Consider the following 20235-nt stretch of genomic DNA (forward strand, 5'->3'; position numbering starts at 1 on the left):
TTTATGTCGAATATCATTCGAATATCTTTTTCTTAAATAGTTATGTGCATTTAAGTGATTCTCGAAAGAGGGCCTTCTATTTGAGCTATGACCAATTATGGACCGATCCAAAAAGATCGGTTGTCAGAGTGGTTTATGTGTACTTGACATTTCTGACTTAATTTTTGCACCGATATCTTCATTCAGTAATGAAGTATGTGCACTTAAGTGATTGTCGGAAGTGAACTTTATATGAGAGCTATGATCAATTATGGACCGATACAGATCTACGTTGGTAATATGGTTTCTGTCTATATTATATACATATATATGTGCAAAATATTTTTGGTAAAATTATTAACGATAAATCCGTTTTCGAGAATATTGATAGTTTTGATTTTGAACATAATCCCTGGGCGAAAAAAATTGCGTGTGACAAAATATATCGAATTATCTTCGGTGATTTCTGAGTAAACTGCTCGAGAATTAGGAAAAAACTTTTTTTGAGGTAGTCTGAAATTTTTATACCCTACACCACTTTAGTGGGGAGGGTATATTGGATTTGTGCTGATGTTTGTAACATACATAAAATATTCGTCCTAGACCCACCTTAAAGTATACCAATCGGCTCAGAATCGTTTTCTGAGTCGATTAAACTATGTCCGTCCGTCCGTCCGTCTGGCTGGCTGGCTGTCCATGTAAACCTTGTGCGCAAGGTACAGGTCGTAATTTTCAAGATGATTGGATGAAATTTGGCACGCACGTTTTATTTGACCCAAGGACGAAGCCTATTGAAAATGGTTAAAATCGGTCCATTATTTCACCTAGCCCCATAGAACAGAACCCCCCGAAAAGGGCTTCTGAGCTCATAATTATGTTAAATATACAGATATATCGATAAAATACGGCAAAACTAAGTTTTATAGAAGTCTTGATAACCCTGCCAAATTTCATAAAGATCGGGCCCCATTTGACCCTAGCTCCCATACAAAGTCCCCTTCAGAAAATTACTTGAATGTCAAAAATTAACTTATAAACACAAATATCGCGATGAAATTCAGCACAAAAAAATGTTATATAAATATAAATATATTCACAAAATTGTATCGGGCTTGGTCCATATTTGCACCTAGCCCCTATATAAAGCCTGTTTCTGAAAATTATTTTTTCATCCATAAATTGCTTAAATGTATCGGAACAAGGTAATCTATATATATAAAAGAGTAGCGTTACTGACCGACTGATCCATCATCGCACAGCCCAAATGGCTGAACATAGAATCATGAAATTTTGACAGTAGATGTGTTTTTGGTTATGTAGATTCACAAAGGAGGGACTTTTGGAAATTTGTATATTTAGAGGTAAAAAACGGGTAAAACAGGTTTTCTTAATTATCTCACACAATATTAGAGATACAAGAAAAAATTTAAATGCACCTGTATCTACTCTTAAAATGAGCAGATGGGTGTCTGGTACTTTTTTGAAATACGTACTTTTAAGGTGAAAATGTGTAACAAAGGCGATTTTGGTACCTTTTTTGGCCCTTTATAACTTTTTAACAAATAAACTTAATAAAATATTTTGGATATATCTTCCAAAATTATGAGACACCTGTTTCGTACTTTTTATACCCTACACCACTTTAGTGGGGAGGCTATATTGGGTTTGTGCTGATGCTTGTAACACACAAAAAAATTATACTCACTTTAAAGTATACCAATCGGCTTAGAATCATTTTCTGAGTCGATTATGCCATGTCCGTCCTTCTGGCTGTCCATGTAAACCATGTGCGCAAGGTATAGGTCGCAATTTTCAAGATAATTGGATAAAATTTGGCACATTCGCTCAAGGACGAAGCCTATTGAAAATGGTTAAAATCGGCCCATTATTTCACATAGCCCCCATACAACAGAACCCCCGAAAAGGGCCTTTAAGCTCATAAATGTATTAGGTTAGGTGATGTTGTGTCAGTTGTGCCAACGATTGAATGCAATTGTATTAAATATACATGTATATCTATAAAAGGCAAAATTAAGTTTTATTCAAGACTATATGACCTTGCCAAATTTCATGAAGATCGGACCTTATTAGACTCTAGCTCCCATACAAATTCCCCTTCAGAAAATGTTTTGAATGTCCAAAATTAACTTATAAACATTAATATAGCGATAAAATTCGGTATAACTAATCTTTATATAAACATAAATTCATGTCACAAGAAACGGTCCTTAAATGGACCCGAACCCCCCGAAAAGGGCTTCTGAGCTCATAATTATGCTAAATATACAGATATATCGATAAAATATGGCACAACTAATTTTTATTGAAGTCTTGATGACCCTGCCAAATCGGGCCCCATTTGACCCTAGCTCCCATTAGGGTGATCTACTCGATTTTTCAACCGGTTTTAAAACCGGTTTTTTCTGCTTTACCAGTGTCGGTTTTTTCTTAATGTTGATTTTTCGAATATCGAATAACCCGGTTTTTTCACTTTTTAAAAACCGGTTTCGAATACTTTTATTTGCTTTGTATTCAAAGATTATTTAAATGAAATTTTTAAGTAAATAATAATACAGCCCGTCTAAATTTTAAAAATATTCGAGTCGAGGAACTAGCGTATATTTTTCTACAGCTCCTTTGGTTAAACTTCTTTAATTTTCCTAATTAATTAAAAAAATTTATTTGTAAAATTGATAACTGTTTGATAAAATTTTATCAATCTTAAGATTATATCCCAATTACAATAATTAATTTACGGCTGAAATTTTATGGAAGTGTTGGAATGCCTATGCAAATTTCCTAAACAGGGCTTTTAAAATAAGCTAGGATTACATAGTACCTTATGTCCCACTTTTTTCCTAATTTTTTTTATATTAAAGAAATAATGTAAATCAGACGACTAGATCTAAAGTTATAATCTTTTAAACTGTTAAAAATCATTTCGGGCCATGTTTTATTAATGAAATTTAAACATAAACATTAAGTTTTTTGAATTAAAATATATTTTTTTTATTTATAATGAAAAACCGGTTAACCGGTTTTTTCTGTATTTGAAAAATATCAACCGGTTTTTTTTAAATGTCAACTATTCGAACTATTCGAAAACCGGTTTTTGGAAAATGTCGAATAATCGATCACCCTAGCTCCCATACAAAGTCCCCTTCAGAAAATTACTTGAATGTCGCAAATTAACTTATAAACACAAATATCGCGATGAAATTCAGCACAATAAAATATTATGTAAATATAAATATATTGAAAAAATTTTACCGGGCTTGGTCCATATTTGCCCCTAGCCCCCATATAAGGCCTCTTTCAGAAAATTAGTTTTTCATCCATAAATTGCATAAATGTATCGGAACAACGGAATATTGAAGATAAATGCTTTATTATGAAAAATAAATCACATTTAATATTCATAACTGGTGTAGGGTATCATATGGTCGGCCACGCCCGACTATACTTTCTTACTTGTTATTCTTTACGTTATGAACCGAATTTATTGATTATAATACCAATATGTTTTGAATAAGTTTGTTTAATTTGGTTGATTTCCATTGCTTAGTTTTAACGTGAGCATGTTTTAGGCAGTCAGACGGGCATAACTAAAGCGACCCAGAATTTCATAAGGATCCGGAATATACATATACATATGTATACTTTGTTGGGTCGCAGATTAATATTTACACACGGAATAACAAACTTATATACCCTCTATCATCACTAATGGTGGTAAAGGGTATAAAAATACAATAATAATAAAAACTTTGAAGAGAGTACTAGCTCAGACAAGAAAATTATCGAAATCCGTAAATTTGCAACCAAATTTTAAATAAAACAAGTAAGAGTGTTATATTCGGCTATGCCGAATCTTATATACCCACCATCAAACCTCGTTTGACTCTAATGAAACTTACTTATGTCGAATTTCATCTATATACTCGTATTTTTTAGGCCAGTTATAAGGGTTAAAGAAATTTTCTGAAGGGGACCTTATATAGGGGGGTAGGGTCAATTATGGGTCGATCCTCATAAAATTTGGTAGACAGAATTTGGTTCATATTAAATCTATGTCGAATTTCATCGCTACACTCGTATTTTTAAGCCATTAATGAGCGTTGCAGTCACTTTCTGAAGGGGACCTTATATGGGGGGTAGGGTCAATCATGGACCGATCCTCATAAAATTTTGCATAGTGATTTTTGATCATAAGAAACTTACTTATGTCGAATTTCATATATTCGTATTTTTAAACAAGTTATGGTTGTTAAAGCTGCTTTTCGAGAGGCCACTTGTATGGGGGCTATCCGAAAACGTGGAAAACGTTGCCCAATCAATACCAAACAAACCTTACCTATAAGAAATATTTATGTCAAATTTCAACCCTCTAGCTCTTTCCATTGGGACTCTATCGTGCTTTCAACATACAGACAGACAGACGGACGGACAGACAGACGGACAGACATGGCTAGATCGTCTTAGAATTTAATGAGGACCCACCATCTTTTTTGATGGTGGGTATAAAAATATGTATTTATGTATTTAACATTTAATGTTACTAATTTAGTATTAATTATTCAATTGGCACAACTTTTACAATATATGTACATACATGAGTACATATTATAATTCATTCATTATTGTCTATTTTTATACACACATGCATACAATTGTATTGTTTTTTGTTCAATTTCACACTACAGTTTCAAATTTAACGGTCAATGTCAAAATAGTCCTTGATATTGAATTCGTTTATGTTTTTGGCACACACTTATGTTATACTTAAACAAATTCAATATTATGTGGCAAACACTAACCAAAATTTCATCATTTGATAATACACAAAAAATACAACTAAATACATATGTACATTAGGGTGGCCCAAAAATGCTCGTTGCTGATCATAGATCTAAGATGCTATTTCTCAAAATGTTTGTTCTGACGTAAATATTTGGTGACGTGGATCAAAGAATAACAAGGTCCTTTTTGAGGTTTTTATGATTTTTTTTCATATTTGGTACCAATTTGATCTACATTTAACAATTTATCCTAAAAAAGATATTTGCTATCGTTCTTTTTTGTAAATAAAATTTTTAATGTTTTTTCGAAACTAGCATTAACAGCGCCTCTGAAAGACCTTACATATGCTATCAAAATATCATTCTTTTGCATGAAATATGAACAAATTAAAGGTCCTTAAACTCACCAATTATAGTCCCCAGGAGAACCGCAATTTTTGAATTTTAACTTTCATTTTCAGTGGGAATTTGAGTATTTGTTCTCCATTATAAACGGGGCCACCCTAATCTACACACATAAATATTCATGTTTTTTAAAGTAATGCACATGCATGACGATACTATATCTTCCGTCTTTTGTAATTCACCAACGTGTTTGATGGAAAATTGCCAATGTAAAATTATTTAAAGTATTTTCATACAACATGCTCTTAAAGCGCCACAATTTATTTTTAGATACGTTTCTATTCTAAATTGTACTTTTTTATCGAAATTTTCTCAATTACTCGTAGAAGAATTGAAAGATGCCAGAATGTAAATAAATGTGGGGTAGTGTCGAATAAAAAATAACCCAAAATAAAAGAAAATAAATAATATCACATTTCTGTTATACCCTATACTATCTGTTATACCATATACTATATGCCAAAATTATCTTTGCTAAATCGTCATAGAAAGCACAAACACATAATATCCTCCCCACTATAGTGGTGTAGGCTATAATTTGACGCTAGATACCTTATAAAGGCAAAAAACGTCCAAAAATCACATTTAAACATATATAAATATATTAAAAATTCACTATGTAAATGATGGATTCGTAAAAGCTACATTTCCTAAAATTCGTGATATTAATAAAATCGTCTTTCTTGCTAAATAATGTTCTAATACCAAAGTGTGTTCAACAAAGTCGTCCAATGTTAAAGAAAATGGATCACTCTATCGAGAAATGTTCACACAAAACTTTGACCTATTATTGACGATATGAATACCGTTAACATGTGACTTAAACAATAACGGCTTTAGGCATAATGAAAAACGAGCTGCTAATTAGCTTGCTGCTAACTTTTGTATGTGTAAATTCCCATAAAGGAAAGTTAGCAGCTTGTTAGTCAGCAGTTAGTTTGTTTTAGGCATAGGGCCGTAAATCTTTTTCTTGATCGTATAAGTTTTAAGTCTTTCATTACTACAAATTAAAATCCGTAAGAAGTAAAAAAATTTTTTTGCAGAGCAATTTGTAAACCCCTGGAGAAACACAACTGAACGTAAAGAGCAGGATCCGAACTATTATTAAGTTCGGATGTGTCATTACATTAAGTAATTCAAATTACAATTACTTGTAATGTGTAATTCAGCAATAACCACTTACAAATATTTGTAATTGTAATTAAAGTATTACCTATTACAGTTTCTTGTAATTGTAATAATTATCTTCAAATTTTCTCATTTATCAATTATTGTGTGTAATTGTACAATTTACAAGAATTACCAATTGTAATCGGTAATTCTTCAATTATAATTATTTCTAAATTAATGGTTTGACATCCTCCAAGCCAGGATATTATTGATCTGCATATTAGAAGGAGTGATTTGGAGTCAAAAAATTATGTTATAGCATAATTAATAATTAATTATAATTAACAAATCTGGCATCATGAAAATCAACATCTAATACATACATATGTATGAACATTAGGGTGTTCGGTGGACCACCTTTTAGGAGGAATACCTCTAAAGCGATTCGTTTCAATATACATATTAAATACGAAAAAAATAAAAAAAAACATTTTTTTGTGAAAAGGTTCTCAGTTTTCAAAAAAAATCAGCAATCTTATCGCGGGAAAAATAGTTAAAATTTTTGTTATTGAATTTCTGGTCCGCAAAACGACATATATTGTATTATAACGCGCATATAAATTTAAAAAACTTCTCAAAATTCTGAAATAGACTAAACCAAATGCCAAACTATTTTTTAAACATTTTAAAAAAATCGAAAACAATTAAAATTAATCAAATTACTATTTTAATTAGCAATATTTAAAATCCCTATTTTGGGTCATCCTAATGTACATATATACATATGTAGATATCTACTTATATGTTATTTTTATGCATATACATACATATGTACATAAATAATAATATATAAAATTTTCTAGTATGATGCAATATTTTTAAAAGATTACGCCAAATACTAAGGTATATATGTACATTGTAAATATTTTAAAATATAAAAAGAATTTCAAATTGTTATAAAATTTTTTCGTTAAAAACGTGATTTTTTAACAATGGTAAAATGCATTTCTATTAATACAAATCTGATAATATCACGATAATGAAGAAATTACGAGAAGCTTAATTTCTACATACGAAATAATTAAGTTATAAAATGTGAGCAAATATGAAACAAAGTAAATATTTTTTGTTTATTAAGTAATAAAGAAATTTGAAGAAAACTTTTGGTAAAAGTTGAAGCTTAAAACTGTTTTTATTATTAAACCCAATTTAAAATTTTGTTATATAAATTGCACATTCATACATAATATGAATTATTTAAATATGAATCAAACAACAATTTATGTTCAGGTGTCCGTCAATATTCTAAAGAAAATGAGACATTTAAATTTAAATTTTCAGTACGTTTGTGTGAAGTATGTAAATAGATGCGTAATGCTAGCTTATCATAATTCCTTGAAAATCTCAAATTTCCATCATATACATATGTACATACAGTTGAATAAATATCATATTGCGGAACTTGTAAGAATAAGTGGCAAAACTGTTGTCAGCCAATTGCATACACTTGCGGGTCTTCATCACATAGTCATATCACAACTGCCAGACAATGCAACAGTTTTGTAGTAACTGGGTCAGTAGTAGACATTTTAATGTGCTTTTGATCAAATTCGAGAGAAAAAAGAATAAAGAAAACCAAAACTTTTGTTTTCATTGTTTAGGTAAGTACTGTGACCAACAAAAGTAATTATTTTATGAAGGAAAAGGTTTAAAATTGGTATATTATTCCTATTTTTATGGGAAAATTCCCTCGGCAGTTCACATAATTCCTTTAGAGTATTAAAAGGCATTTTTCTCTGTCAAACGTTTATGATATCACTAATTAAAAGTTAATAGTGGATTTACTAGTTTTTTATCTTTAATTCATAGGACTTATAAATAAATGGGGTATCATAGAAAGAAAGTTCCTTCAAACAGGAACAAAATACCTATAAGGATTAAAGTAAATTCACGATGTATTTGTGACGATTTTATATACATATGTACGTAGTGGTAAAAAGTGAAACTTTCAATTAGGGATAACGTTAAATATGATGAATCCAACTCCAAACACTCTATGGTATGTATTTGAAGTAAACTAATAATTCACTCAAATTGTCGGAAACTGTGAGATATTGATATAGTCTAGTCTATAGTCTAGTCTGCAGTCTAGTCTATAGTCTAGTCTATAGTCTAGTCTATAGTCGAGTCTATAGTCGAGTCTATAGTCGAGTCTATAGTCTAGTCTATAGTCTAGTATTATCGAGTCTAGTCTATAGTCGAGTCTATAGTCTAGTCTAGTCTACAGTCTAGTCTATAGTCTAGTCTATAGTCTAGTCTATAGTCTAGTCTATAGTCGAGTCTATAGTCTAGTCTAGTCTACAGTCTAGTCTATAGTCTAGTCTATAGTCTAGTCTATAGTCTAGTCTATAGTCTAGTCTATAGTCCAGTCTATAGTCTAGTCAATAGTCAAGTCTATAGTCTAGTCTATAGTCTAGTCTATAGTCTAGTCTATAGTCTAGTCTATAGTCTAGTCTATAGTCTAGTCTATAGTCTAGTCTATAGTCTAGTCTATAGTCTAGTCTATAGTCTAGTCTATAGTCTAGTCTATAGTCTAGTCTATAGTCTAGTCTATAGTCTAGTCTATAGTCTAGTCTATAGTCTAGTCTATAGTCTAGTCTAGTCTAGTCTAGTCTAGTCTATAGTCTAGTCTATAGTCTAGTCTATAGTCTAGTCTAGTCTAGTCTATAGTCTAGTCTATAGTCTAGTCTATAGTCTAGTCTATAGTCTAGTCTATAGTCTAGTCTATAGTCTAGTCTAGTCTATAGTCTAGTCTATAGTCTAGTCTATAGTCTAGTCTATAGTCTAGTCTATAGTCTAGTCTATAGTCTAGTCTATAGTCTAGTCTATAGTCTAGTCTATAGTCTAGTCTATAGTCTAGTCTATAGTCTAGTCTATAGTCTAGTCTATAGTCTAGTCTATAGTCTAGTCTATAGTCTAGTCTATAGTCTAGTCTATAGTCTAGTCTATAGTCTAGTCTATAGTCTAGTCTATAGTCTAGTCTATAGTCTAGTCTATAGTCTAGTCTATAGTCTAGTCTATAGTCTAGTCTATAGTCTAGTCTATAGTCTAGTCTATAGTCTAGTATAGTCTAGTCTATAGTCTAGTCTATAGTCTAGTCTATAGTCTAGTCTATAGTCTAGTCTATAGTCTAGTCTATAGTCTAGTCTATAGTCTAGTCTATAGTCTAGTCTATAGTCTAGTCTATAGTCTAGTCTATAGTCTAGTCTATAGTCTAGTCTATAGTCTAGTCTATAGTCTAGTCTATAGTCTAGTCTATAGTCTAGTCTATAGTCTAGTCTATAGTCTAGTCTATAGTCTAGTCTATAGTCTAGTCTATAGTCTAGTCTATAGTCTAGTCTATAGTCTAGTCTATAGTCTAGTCTATAGTCTAGTCTATAGTCTAGTCTATAGTCTAGTCTATAGTCTAGTCTATAGTCTAGTCTATAGTCTAGTCTATAGTCTAGTCTATAGTCTAGTCTATAGTCTAGTCTATAGTCTAGTCTATAGTCTAGTCTATAGTCTAGTCTATAGTCTAGTCTATAGTCTAGTCTATAGTCTAGTCTATAGTCTAGTCTATAGTCTAGTCTATAGTCTAGTCTATAGTCTAGTCTATAGTCTAGTCTATAGTCTAGTCTATAGTCTAGTCTATAGTCTAGTCTATAGTCTAGTCTATAGTCTAGTCTATAGTCTAGTCTATAGTCTAGTCAATAGTCTAGTCTATAGTCTAGTCTATAGTCTAGTCTATAGTCTAGTATAGTCTAGTCTATAGTCTAGTCTATAGTCTAGTCTATAGTCTAGTCTATAGTCTAGTCTATAGTCTAGTCTATAGTCTAGTCTATAGTCTAGTCTATAGTCTAGTCTATAGTCTAGTCTATAGTCTATAGTCTAGTCTATAGTCTAGTCTATAGTCTAGTCTATAGTCTAGTCTATAGTCTAGTCTATAGTCTAGTCTATAGTCTAGTCTATAGTCTAGTCTATAGTCTAGTCTATAGTCTAGTCTATAGTCTAGTCTATAGTCTAGTCTATAGTCTAGTCTAGTCTAGTCTATAGTCTAGTCTATAGTCTAGTCTATAGTCTAGTCTATAGTCTAGTCTATAGTCTAGTCTATAGTCTAGTCTATAGTCTAGTCTATAGTCTAGTCTATAGTCTAGTCTATAGTCTAGTCTATAGTCTAGTCTATAGTCTAGTCTATAGTCTAGTCTATACTATAGTCTAGTCTATAGTCTAGTCTATAGTCTAGTCTAGGTCTATAGTCTAGTCTATAGTCTAGTCTATAGTCTAGTCTATAGTCTAGTCTATAGTCTAGTCTATAGTCTAGTCTATAGTCTAGTCTATAGTCTAGTCTATAGTCTAGTCTATAGTCTAGTCTATAGTCTAGTCATAGTCTAGGTATAGTCTAGTCTATAGTCTAGTCTATAGTCTAGTCTATAGTCTAGTCTATAGTCTAGTCTATAGTCTAGTCTAAGTAGTCTAGTCTAGTCTAGTCTAGTCTATAGTCTAGTCTATAGTCTAGTCTATAGTCTAGTCTATAGTCTAGTCTATAGTCTAGTCTATAGTCTAGTCTATAGTCTAGTCTATAGTCTAGTCTATAGTCTAGTCTATAGTCTAGTCTATAGTCTAGTCTAGTAGTCTAGTCTAGTCTATAGGTCTAGTCTATAGTCTAGTCTATAGTCTAGTCTATAGTCTAGTCTATAGTCTAGTCTATAGTCTAGTCTATAGTCTAGTCTATAGTCTAGTCTATAGTCTAGTCTATAGTCTAGTCTATAGTCTAGTCTATAGTCTAGTCTATAGTCTAGTCTATAGTCTAGTCTATAGTCTAGTCTATAGTCTAGTCTATAGTCTAGTCTATAGTCTAGTCTATAGTCTAGTCTATAGTCTAGTCTATAGTCTAGTCTATAGTCTAGTCTATAGTCTAGTCTATAGTCTAGTCTATAGTCTAGTCTATAGTCTAGTCTATAGTCTAGTCTATAGTCTAGTCTATAGTCTAGTCTATAGTCTAGTCTATAGTCTAGTCTATAGTCTAGTCTATAGTCTAGTCTATAGTCTAGTCTATAGTCTAGTCTATAGTCTAGTCTATAGTCTAGTCTATAGTCTAGTCTATAGTCTAGTCTGTAGTCTAGTCTATAGTCTAGTCTATAGTCTAGTCTATAGTCTAGTCAATAGTCAAGTCTGTAGTCTAGTCTATAGTCTAGTCTATAGTCTAGTCTATAGTCTAGTCTATAGTCTAGTCTATAGTCTAGTCTATAGTCTAGTCTATAGTCTAGTCTATAGTCTAGTCTATAGTCTAGTCTATAGTCTAGTCTATAGTCTAGTCTATAGTCTAGTCTATAGTCTAGTCTATAGTCTAGTCTATAGTCTAGTCTATAGTCTAGTCTATAGTCTAGTCTATAGTCTAGTCTATAGTCTAGTCTATAGTCTAGTCTATAGTCTAGTCTATAGTCTAGTCTATAGTCTAGTCTATAGTCTAGTCTATAGTCTAGTCTATAGTCTAGTCTATAGTCTAGTCTATAGTCTAGTCTATAGTCTAGTCTATAGACTAGTCTATAGTTTAGTTTATAGTCTAGTCTATAGTCTAGTCTATAGTCTAGTCTATAGTCTAGTATATAGTCTAGTCTATAATCTATTCTATAGTCTAGTCTATAATCTATTATATAGTCTATAATCTAGTTTATAGTCTAGTCTATAGTCTAGGCTATAGTCTAGTCTATAGGCTAGTCTATAGTCTAGTCTATAGTCTAGTCTATGGTCTAGGCTATAGTCTGACCTATAATCTAGTCTATAGTCCAGTCTATGGTCTAGGCTATAGTCTAACCTATAATCTAGTATATAGTCTAGTCTATAGTCCAGGTTACAGTCAAATCTATTTTCTAGTCTATAGTCAAGTGGAAAATTAGTTTAGTACTTTAAAATCTAAAAAGTAATATTTTTGTTAAAATAGTATATATTTCATGTACTTCTGTTCATCACTGTTATTGTTATTTTAACCATATTGTTTTTCAATATTTAATTCTTTAAATTTGTCAACAAACAAATTATTGCAAATAATGCAGCAAATGGCCAATGACCGTTAGAAGTACATAGAAATTCAAATACATACAAATAAGTACATATGTATTGAAGACAAACTAAACCAAAAACTTTTTGCATTCTGACTTGTAACATAAAGACGACAACTGAAATGTTCGAATAAGGTTGTATATCTTTGAACAATTTGTGAATGTACGTAGTAATTCAACGCAGCGTATACGTATTACACATGAATACAATTCTTCATACTCTAATGAATATGAGTAAATAAGTCTTTTACTGGTATGTTTGTTCATATGTAAGTAGTATTTTTATTTTACTTATGGATACAGCCATACATTCATCCATTCGTTCGTTCATTCATTTGGTATGATTATGAAAAATTCCAAACTATATAATGCGGATACATATTTCACACTAAACGTTAACATGAACCTTGACAAAAGTCTTGAATCAATTGAACTTTTCATTTCATTCATAATATTTTTTCAAATAAAAATACAAAGATGTGACAAATATACCGTCATATACACACACATGTATGGGCATAAATATATATTTTTTTCTGCTTCAATATTTTATGAGTTTAGCACGCAAAATTATTCGTTTAAGCCGGTACTATTTTTTAGTATTGAAAGCGAAAAATGATGATATTTTGAACAATTAAATTGATACTTTTTAGAGGAGTATGTTTCATGTCACTCACATTACTAGAGTATCATCTCATCGTAATTTTTTTTCAGAAGTTTCTGCAAACATTAAAAAATGCTTTTGTAATTCAATTAAATGTGAACAATTGATTCTATAAAAACACGTGAACAATAAAAAACACAAATATTTGTACAAATATCGTTGAATGTGTCTGGAAATTTGATGTTATTACAAAAATATTTAGTACTATTGAACCCGACATACAAACAATTGAAAAAGTAGATACTTTTCTCTTTTAATTTATTTAGGAAAACAATTATTGAAGTGCTATTTAAAGGCCAATGACGCCTCATGATAGTCTACTATTGATAGTCCATTTATTCTCCAACCAAATAATCTTTATATTAAAGTAATTTGTAAAAAATTTGAGGACTCCTACCTGTTATAGTTTCCCAAATACACAAACTTTAGTATAAAATGGATATGGGAGGCCCAACGCCTACTATTGGAAATTCAGACAATTTTTCAACGCCCCATATTGCTAGAATCATTTCCCCCAAGAGTTCACATGAATTTCAAAGTTTGATGATTCTAGCTCTAATAGTTTCAATGATATACGAATTTAATTTACATATTCTTTCCGATATTCTCATTTAATATTTTTTCTTTATATGGGAGGTGCCACGACCACTATAGCCAGCCACTCATTTTTCCCCCATACGTTCATATGAACGTCAAAGTTCAGTTTCGAAACAAAAAGTGTTTAAAGTTTTTTGTGGTTTAATTTACAATTCCCATGATTTGTTATTCAAGAAATGTCATAAAATATTCAAAGCCATTTTTCTCGAAACCATATTTTTGAGTTATGCCAGTGTTGTAGTAAATGAGCGATATGGTTTAATATTAATTTTGTTCTACCTACCTAGCTCTAATAGTTTCAATGATATACGAATTTAATTTACATATTCTTTCCGATATTCTCATTTAATATTTTTTCTTTATATGGGAGGTGCCACGACCACTATAGCCAGCCACTCATTTTTCCCCCATACGTTCATATGAACGTCAAAGTTCAGTTTCGAAACAAAAAGTGTTTAAAGTTTTTTGTGGTTTAATTTACAATTCCCATGATTTGTTATTCAAGAAATGTCATAAAATATTCAAAGCCATTTTTCTCGAAACCATATTTTTGAGTTATGCCAGTGTTGTAGTAAATGAGCGATATGGTTTAATATTAATTTTGTTCTACCTAATCTACTAATTTCGGTAAATAAATTTAAATTTTTAGATTTTATTTAAAAATATATTTTTTTATAAGAAAAAAGTAGGATTGTCACGTGGTCATTCATTATTCGCTTTTAAAGAGACATATTATAAAATGATCATATGTATATTGTACATAAAAACTGAAAGACCCAAATAATAAGCATGGAGTCGTTATCAAGTTATTTTAAGAATTATGAAATAATAAATTTAAGAACAATGAATTAAAATCGCAAAGATTAATTGATGTTTCATCGATGTTCTTATTAAATTAATCTGTAAAACATGAGCATATATGAAAGTACATACATATATTTGTATATACATGATAAGAGTAAAAATAGGGAAGTCCGTTCACATCGAAATGACAAGACAACTCTTTTAATTTTTCTATTCAGAATACTATCATCAATTCGAAGCTGTAAATAATAAGACTATTTATTGTAAGTATAGCGTTTTTAACAGTCCAATTGAAACTCGATATTAATTTTGCGAAATTTTTCGAAATCTGAAAAGATCCGTCTTTCGAACATAAATGTTGATAATCTGTATTTCTATTTTTAGTATAACCATAAATGAACTAAAAATGTGAACTTTTTTAAAATTGAATAACAAATTATTGAAGTTGCCAAATCTAATCGTCTAACCATTTAGCTTAAATGCTATTTTAGCAAAATTAGCAACACTGTTTGCATAATTTTGATATCTTTATAACATTGTCAGTCTGGCCTATGGGATTATATTATAAAATTGTTTACATGTAGACAAAACTAAATAACAAACACTAATCATCAGTGATAATAGAAAATGTGCAAATTTGTTTAATTAATAAGAATTATGATTGTGTCTTATTAATTTTACTTTCGTAATTCTTTGATTGATTAAATTATGACGCATTTGTGAATAAAAATAAATAATTGATAATACCCTTCAGTTATGGATAAATGATATTTTTAACGTCATAAGCGATTCATTAATAACCGGATGAAGACTTGGTGTGGGAAATTTTATTTTGAAAACATATTTAAAAGAAATTATGAAAAATGTAGGATACTTTTTGTTGTGAAATTTAAAGTGGAAAACTTCGACAGGAATAGCGGGCATTGACACCTCGCATACAAATACAATGTTCCAAATCCACCATTAAAAACTGGTCATATATCGATATAAATTTGAACATTTCGAAAGATGTTCTTCAGTGGGACTTGTGTCAATTGTGAAACGAACTTTTTAGAATTCTAAAGAGTGATTAATTTTTAATAACAAAAACTGGACCGATTTTCCCCATTTCCGATGAGCAAACTGCGTTAATGAATATTTGTAAAAATTTTCAGCGCTTTAGGTCTTCCCGTTTAGGACCAATGGTGTTTTCAAGATGGAAGATCTTCTACATCCTTTTAGAATCTAATAAGTACCCATAATACTACCAATATTTAAGTGTGTTCCAAATGACAAAGTTAATATTTCGGAGTGTTATTTGATCATTTTAGATCGTAAATAAAAAATAATTCATGTATACTCACCAGCTTTACTAGACGCATCTTTATCACCCTGTTCTTCTAGACGATCTGTCAGCAACGAATGTATGACTCCATATGTGTTTATAATACCGAATATCACACCATTACAGAGAAATGCACTCACCATAACCAACCATGCTCGCATGCCCCCATCTGGAGGCTCCTTGCCGTGAATATCTCGACAACATGGCGCCTCGATATGCACTTCGGTTGGTGAATTACTGTTGTTCTTACACTTTTTATTGTTGCATGTTTTGTGTTGTACTAAACTGACACCGTTTGTGGTTTCCTTTGAATATTGACCATTTAATATGGGTTGACTGTTGCCATTGGTTAATCTGTTATGCTGATCGCTATGTACAATTTGTCCATTCGTATGGGAGGACTTTTCGTTAAGAGGTTCGTTTTCTGTCATCTTTAGATGGTCTGTTGGTTATATGAGTCAACAAAATATTGTCTGTAAATATGTATTAAAATTATTATTTTAAATAAATGTTTTTGTAATCTATATTTAATAAAATAAATTGTACTTAAATACTTATACATATCGTACTACAATATCAATGTTTTCCTTATTCTAAATTTGCTTAAATTTGCAAATAATTTTACAAAAATTTTACAAAAGTGCGTTCAATTTGGTTTTAAACGTGATTTTTGCTTATATAATAACTTAATCTTACATTAATCTTAAAGACTTATGAAAACACACATTGAGGCCATTTACACATCTGTATGTATAAGTATGTAATTCCGATTAGATGTTATAATCAGTAAATAAAAAAATTATATGTTGTTCCGCATTTACTTAAGTAACATCCCAGCAAAAACTTGGTAATGTCATTCAATTGTAACCACTTACATATTAAGATACTTTTCAAACGTCTTATTAATAATGTGTTATATACTTTCCAATTCATTATTCATCCTCTTCATGAAGACACTGACGCTATATACATTTTTTCGTACGATTTACATTGACTACTATTTCTGATTACTTCTAAGCGATTGTGGTATTTCACCGTGTTAAAATAATGACTTCAAATTTTAGCATTTTAACCCCTTACATGGTAATGCAGGGTCTTACTGGGATCTTCTTCCATTCGAAAAATAAACGTAGTCTAGGTTCAAACTTTAGAATAGACTTTTTCAACTACTAGATCGGATTAGGTTTTATTTTTATGTATCGTAAATTTAATTGATACACAATTTATAACAGCGTACTATTATTTATTACTTTATCACATATAATTAAAGACTACTTATTAATTAATAATACAATATTTTTCCTTTTTCGAAAGTAGAGTAAAATTTATGATAATGTGTGTTTTTGCTACTATGATCATGCTTCACATGATCACTTTTTTTGCTCTACTATTTTACCACATACATACATTGTAAATATTTTCAATAAAATGATACAACAATTTACAAAAAATTTAAATTGCCTATTTATTGTGTAAAAATGCTTTCAACAATTTTAAATTAATTGTTATTGATAAAATAAATTTTTTAGCTTTATTGAAGAGAATTTAAAGAAACTGAACTGAAAATTGGTTTTGCAAAATACAGAGAGAAAGTGACGAGTCATGTGGAATTTTTTCCCTTGAGTTTGCAACTACGCTACCAAAATATTACGCCTAAAAGAGTAAGAAAGAAGTACTGAAAAAGAACTTCTGAAACAATGAATTAAACTTAGGCTTGCCATAGAAAGAATTTTCCTTTTTTTTGTATTTCGTTTCATTAGTTCAGAATAATCTTTATGGACATAATTTGAGGTTTAAGAACAAAAAACTATCCAAAAAGTTGACTCTTATAAACTTTTATTCCATCAGGAATCTATATATCCGAATTTAATATTTCTATATTCAATATTATAGAAAATTCAAATTATACCTTTTGAAGAATGAGAAAGTACCAAAAGGTCCCCATTTTCATTTATTCCGAGCTCTACATGCTTAATTTCATGTTTCTAGGTTCAATATTAAATGAAACTCAAAAAGTACCTTTTGAAGAACTAAAAAGTACCAAAAAAGTCCTTGGTACCTAAGTTCAAAGGCGTCGATCGGCTTGGAAATAAGTCGGAAATAAGTACATCGAAGTTGCCAATGACGGAGCTATCTTCCAGGACAAATGGGTGATAATCCGTCAAAAAATGGTGGAGGTGTACTGAAAAATTCTCAAGGAAAATCGCGGTCCATCTCCGCTAAATGACAATGCTGGCTGGTACTTAAGCCACGAACGAGCGCTCAACAAATTTGCTTAAATTAGCGGTGACTTCTCTAGTGGAAGTATGGCCCGGCGCTAAACTCGATGTGATCTCGGTCAGTGAGTTATAAACAGACATAGGACATAGAGTGATTTTGATATACAAATTGTAACATAGTTGCCCAGCAAAAAAAGAACTTCCAAAGAAGCGAAAAAGAGGTAGAATTTACTCTATGGAAGTACTGAAAAAGACCTGAAGAAGTGATGATTTTAACATAGGCTTGTCATAAGACGGATGTCCTTTTCATTTGATTTTAAATTCAGCATTGAAAAAATAGAATTATTTTCGCTTCTTCGGGAGTCATTAAACATCACTTCCACAGAATATAAAAAATTCACTAATTGCTACTTTTGAAGTGGTGATAAATGTTATTCTTTTGTAAGTACTTCGCTGGGTGATATCGGTAAAATGTATATTAATATTTGTAAATATTAATGTCCTGGATAAATAATGCAGTATAAGTAGTTCAAAAACAACTAATGATATGCAAACATAGTTTCTAACTAAAATGTAGGATATTTGATTGCCAACAGAAATGTAGTAGCATCTAAAGTCTTAAGGTATGAATTAAGTTTTTTTTCATTTTTATGAGAAAGTTTAGAAAAAATTTATTTAAGTTATCAGAGTTATTTTTAGTAATATAACTAGTGGAAGGTGACAATTGACACTTTTCCAACTTTAAGGATGTCAATAGTATTAAGGGAAATTTTGAAAAAAATTATAAATAAAACAGTAAAACCTCATTTTTATGAGTCACGGGACTAGTTCATTAAAATCTTTGGCAAATACATAAATCACACATAGTTAACCATCGAAAAAAAATTCTTAAAATATAATATTACAAATTTGCCAATTTTTTTAGAATTAAAGAGATTCAAATGAAAACGTCACAAATTATACTACATGTACATAAAAATTATTACATTTTTAAAATGTGTTTTTTTTACAAAAATAAACGAGAGTATTACGAGAACTGTTATCAAATGCATGCAAAATACCTAATATATAAAAATAAATATTTAACAAATTCACTCACTCGCTTCGCTCACAACTAATCTTAAAAATACACGTGTTAAACACTTTATTGCACGCTGGCAAACTCTTTCACTCACTCCCTTTCTCTCTCCTTCTTACTCGCTCGTTCACTTTCTTTTCGGTAGTAGAATCACACTGTAATTGTGCAATGTGCAACAATAATATTTAAATTTATTGATTTTCCCTAATTTTTATTGCAAATATGTATTTGTTTGTTTGATTGTTTTAAATTTGAATTGAATTATTTATTTTTATGTAACCTTGAATACGAACAATTTACGACAATTATATTTGTTTAATTTTATTATTTTGTTTATTGTTGTTGTTATTATTTTCTAATGCACAAGAATAAATAAATAATAAAAGAAGACACACAAATTTATTTTAGAAAAATAAAACCGCACAGTTTGTTTTTTGTTTTTACGTAAAAATTAAATATTTAAATAAAAAACTACCGATTGATATTTTTACATAGAATTGTTGTTAAAACACTCATTTACACATTTATATATTAATACGTACTCTATTACTTTTATATTTATTTTGTTATTATTTAGTTAATTAGTGCGTTATTATTTTTTGTATTTTATTTAATTTATTAATTTTATTTTGAAAAAATAATAAAGAACCGAATTTAAGCGAACCCACCATTCATTGTGGTGGTTGGAAATAAAGTAAAACAATTTCATATTCTCACTGCGACAAATATTGCTTCGCAAATGCGCTACATAAATCAAACGGTAGTGTCGATATCAATTAGGCATTTGTATTTATTTAAGTTAATAATTAACAATTTAAATAAAAAATTACTTACCGTAATATATTTGATTTTAATGAATTAACTTTATCAATACAGAAAGAATTTAAATTAATGTTTTTATACCCACCATCAAAAAAGATGGGGGGTATATTGTTTTTGTCATTCCGTTTTTAACACATCGAAATATTCATCTAAGACCCATAAAAGTATATATATTCTGGATCCTTATTAAATTCTAAGACGATCTAGACATGTCCGTCCGTCTGTTGAAAACACGATAGAGTCCAAACGGAAGCAGCTAGCGAGCTGATTTTGCACAAGTATTTTATATTGATGCAGTTTGTTTGGTATTGAAAATGGACAATATCGGTCAACGAT

At 30.2% G+C, this 20235-nt stretch overlaps 1 protein-coding gene across 3 annotated transcripts in view; it reads right to left on the minus strand.

The window, feature by feature from the left end:
* LOC119605747 (monocarboxylate transporter 10) overlaps nucleotides 1-19760 on the minus strand; it is a 28830-nt gene extending 9070 nt beyond the window's left edge. The window contains exons 1-3 of one of the 3 annotated variants that reach the window (XM_037959026.1): nucleotides 19620-19754; nucleotides 19099-19232; nucleotides 15800-16253 (exon numbers count right to left, since the gene is read on the minus strand). In XM_037959026.1, coding sequence (XP_037814954.1) covers nucleotides 15800-16211 — 412 coding nt within the window. In that variant the 5' untranslated portion in view covers nucleotides 16212-16253; nucleotides 19099-19232; nucleotides 19620-19754. Of the gene's footprint in view, nucleotides 1-15799; nucleotides 16254-19098; nucleotides 19540-19619 lie in introns of those variants that run through there. The other 2 variants (XM_037959029.1, XM_037959027.1) reach the window with 2 other exon arrangements.
* Between the last annotated feature and the right edge of the window lie 475 nt (nucleotides 19761-20235).

Source organism: Lucilia sericata, unplaced genomic scaffold, assembly GCF_015586225.1.
Source record: "Lucilia sericata isolate MDLA Ls3-8-SP2 unplaced genomic scaffold, ASM1558622v1 Contig000515F_arrow, whole genome shotgun sequence".
NCBI lineage: Eukaryota > Metazoa > Arthropoda > Insecta > Diptera > Calliphoridae > Lucilia > Lucilia sericata.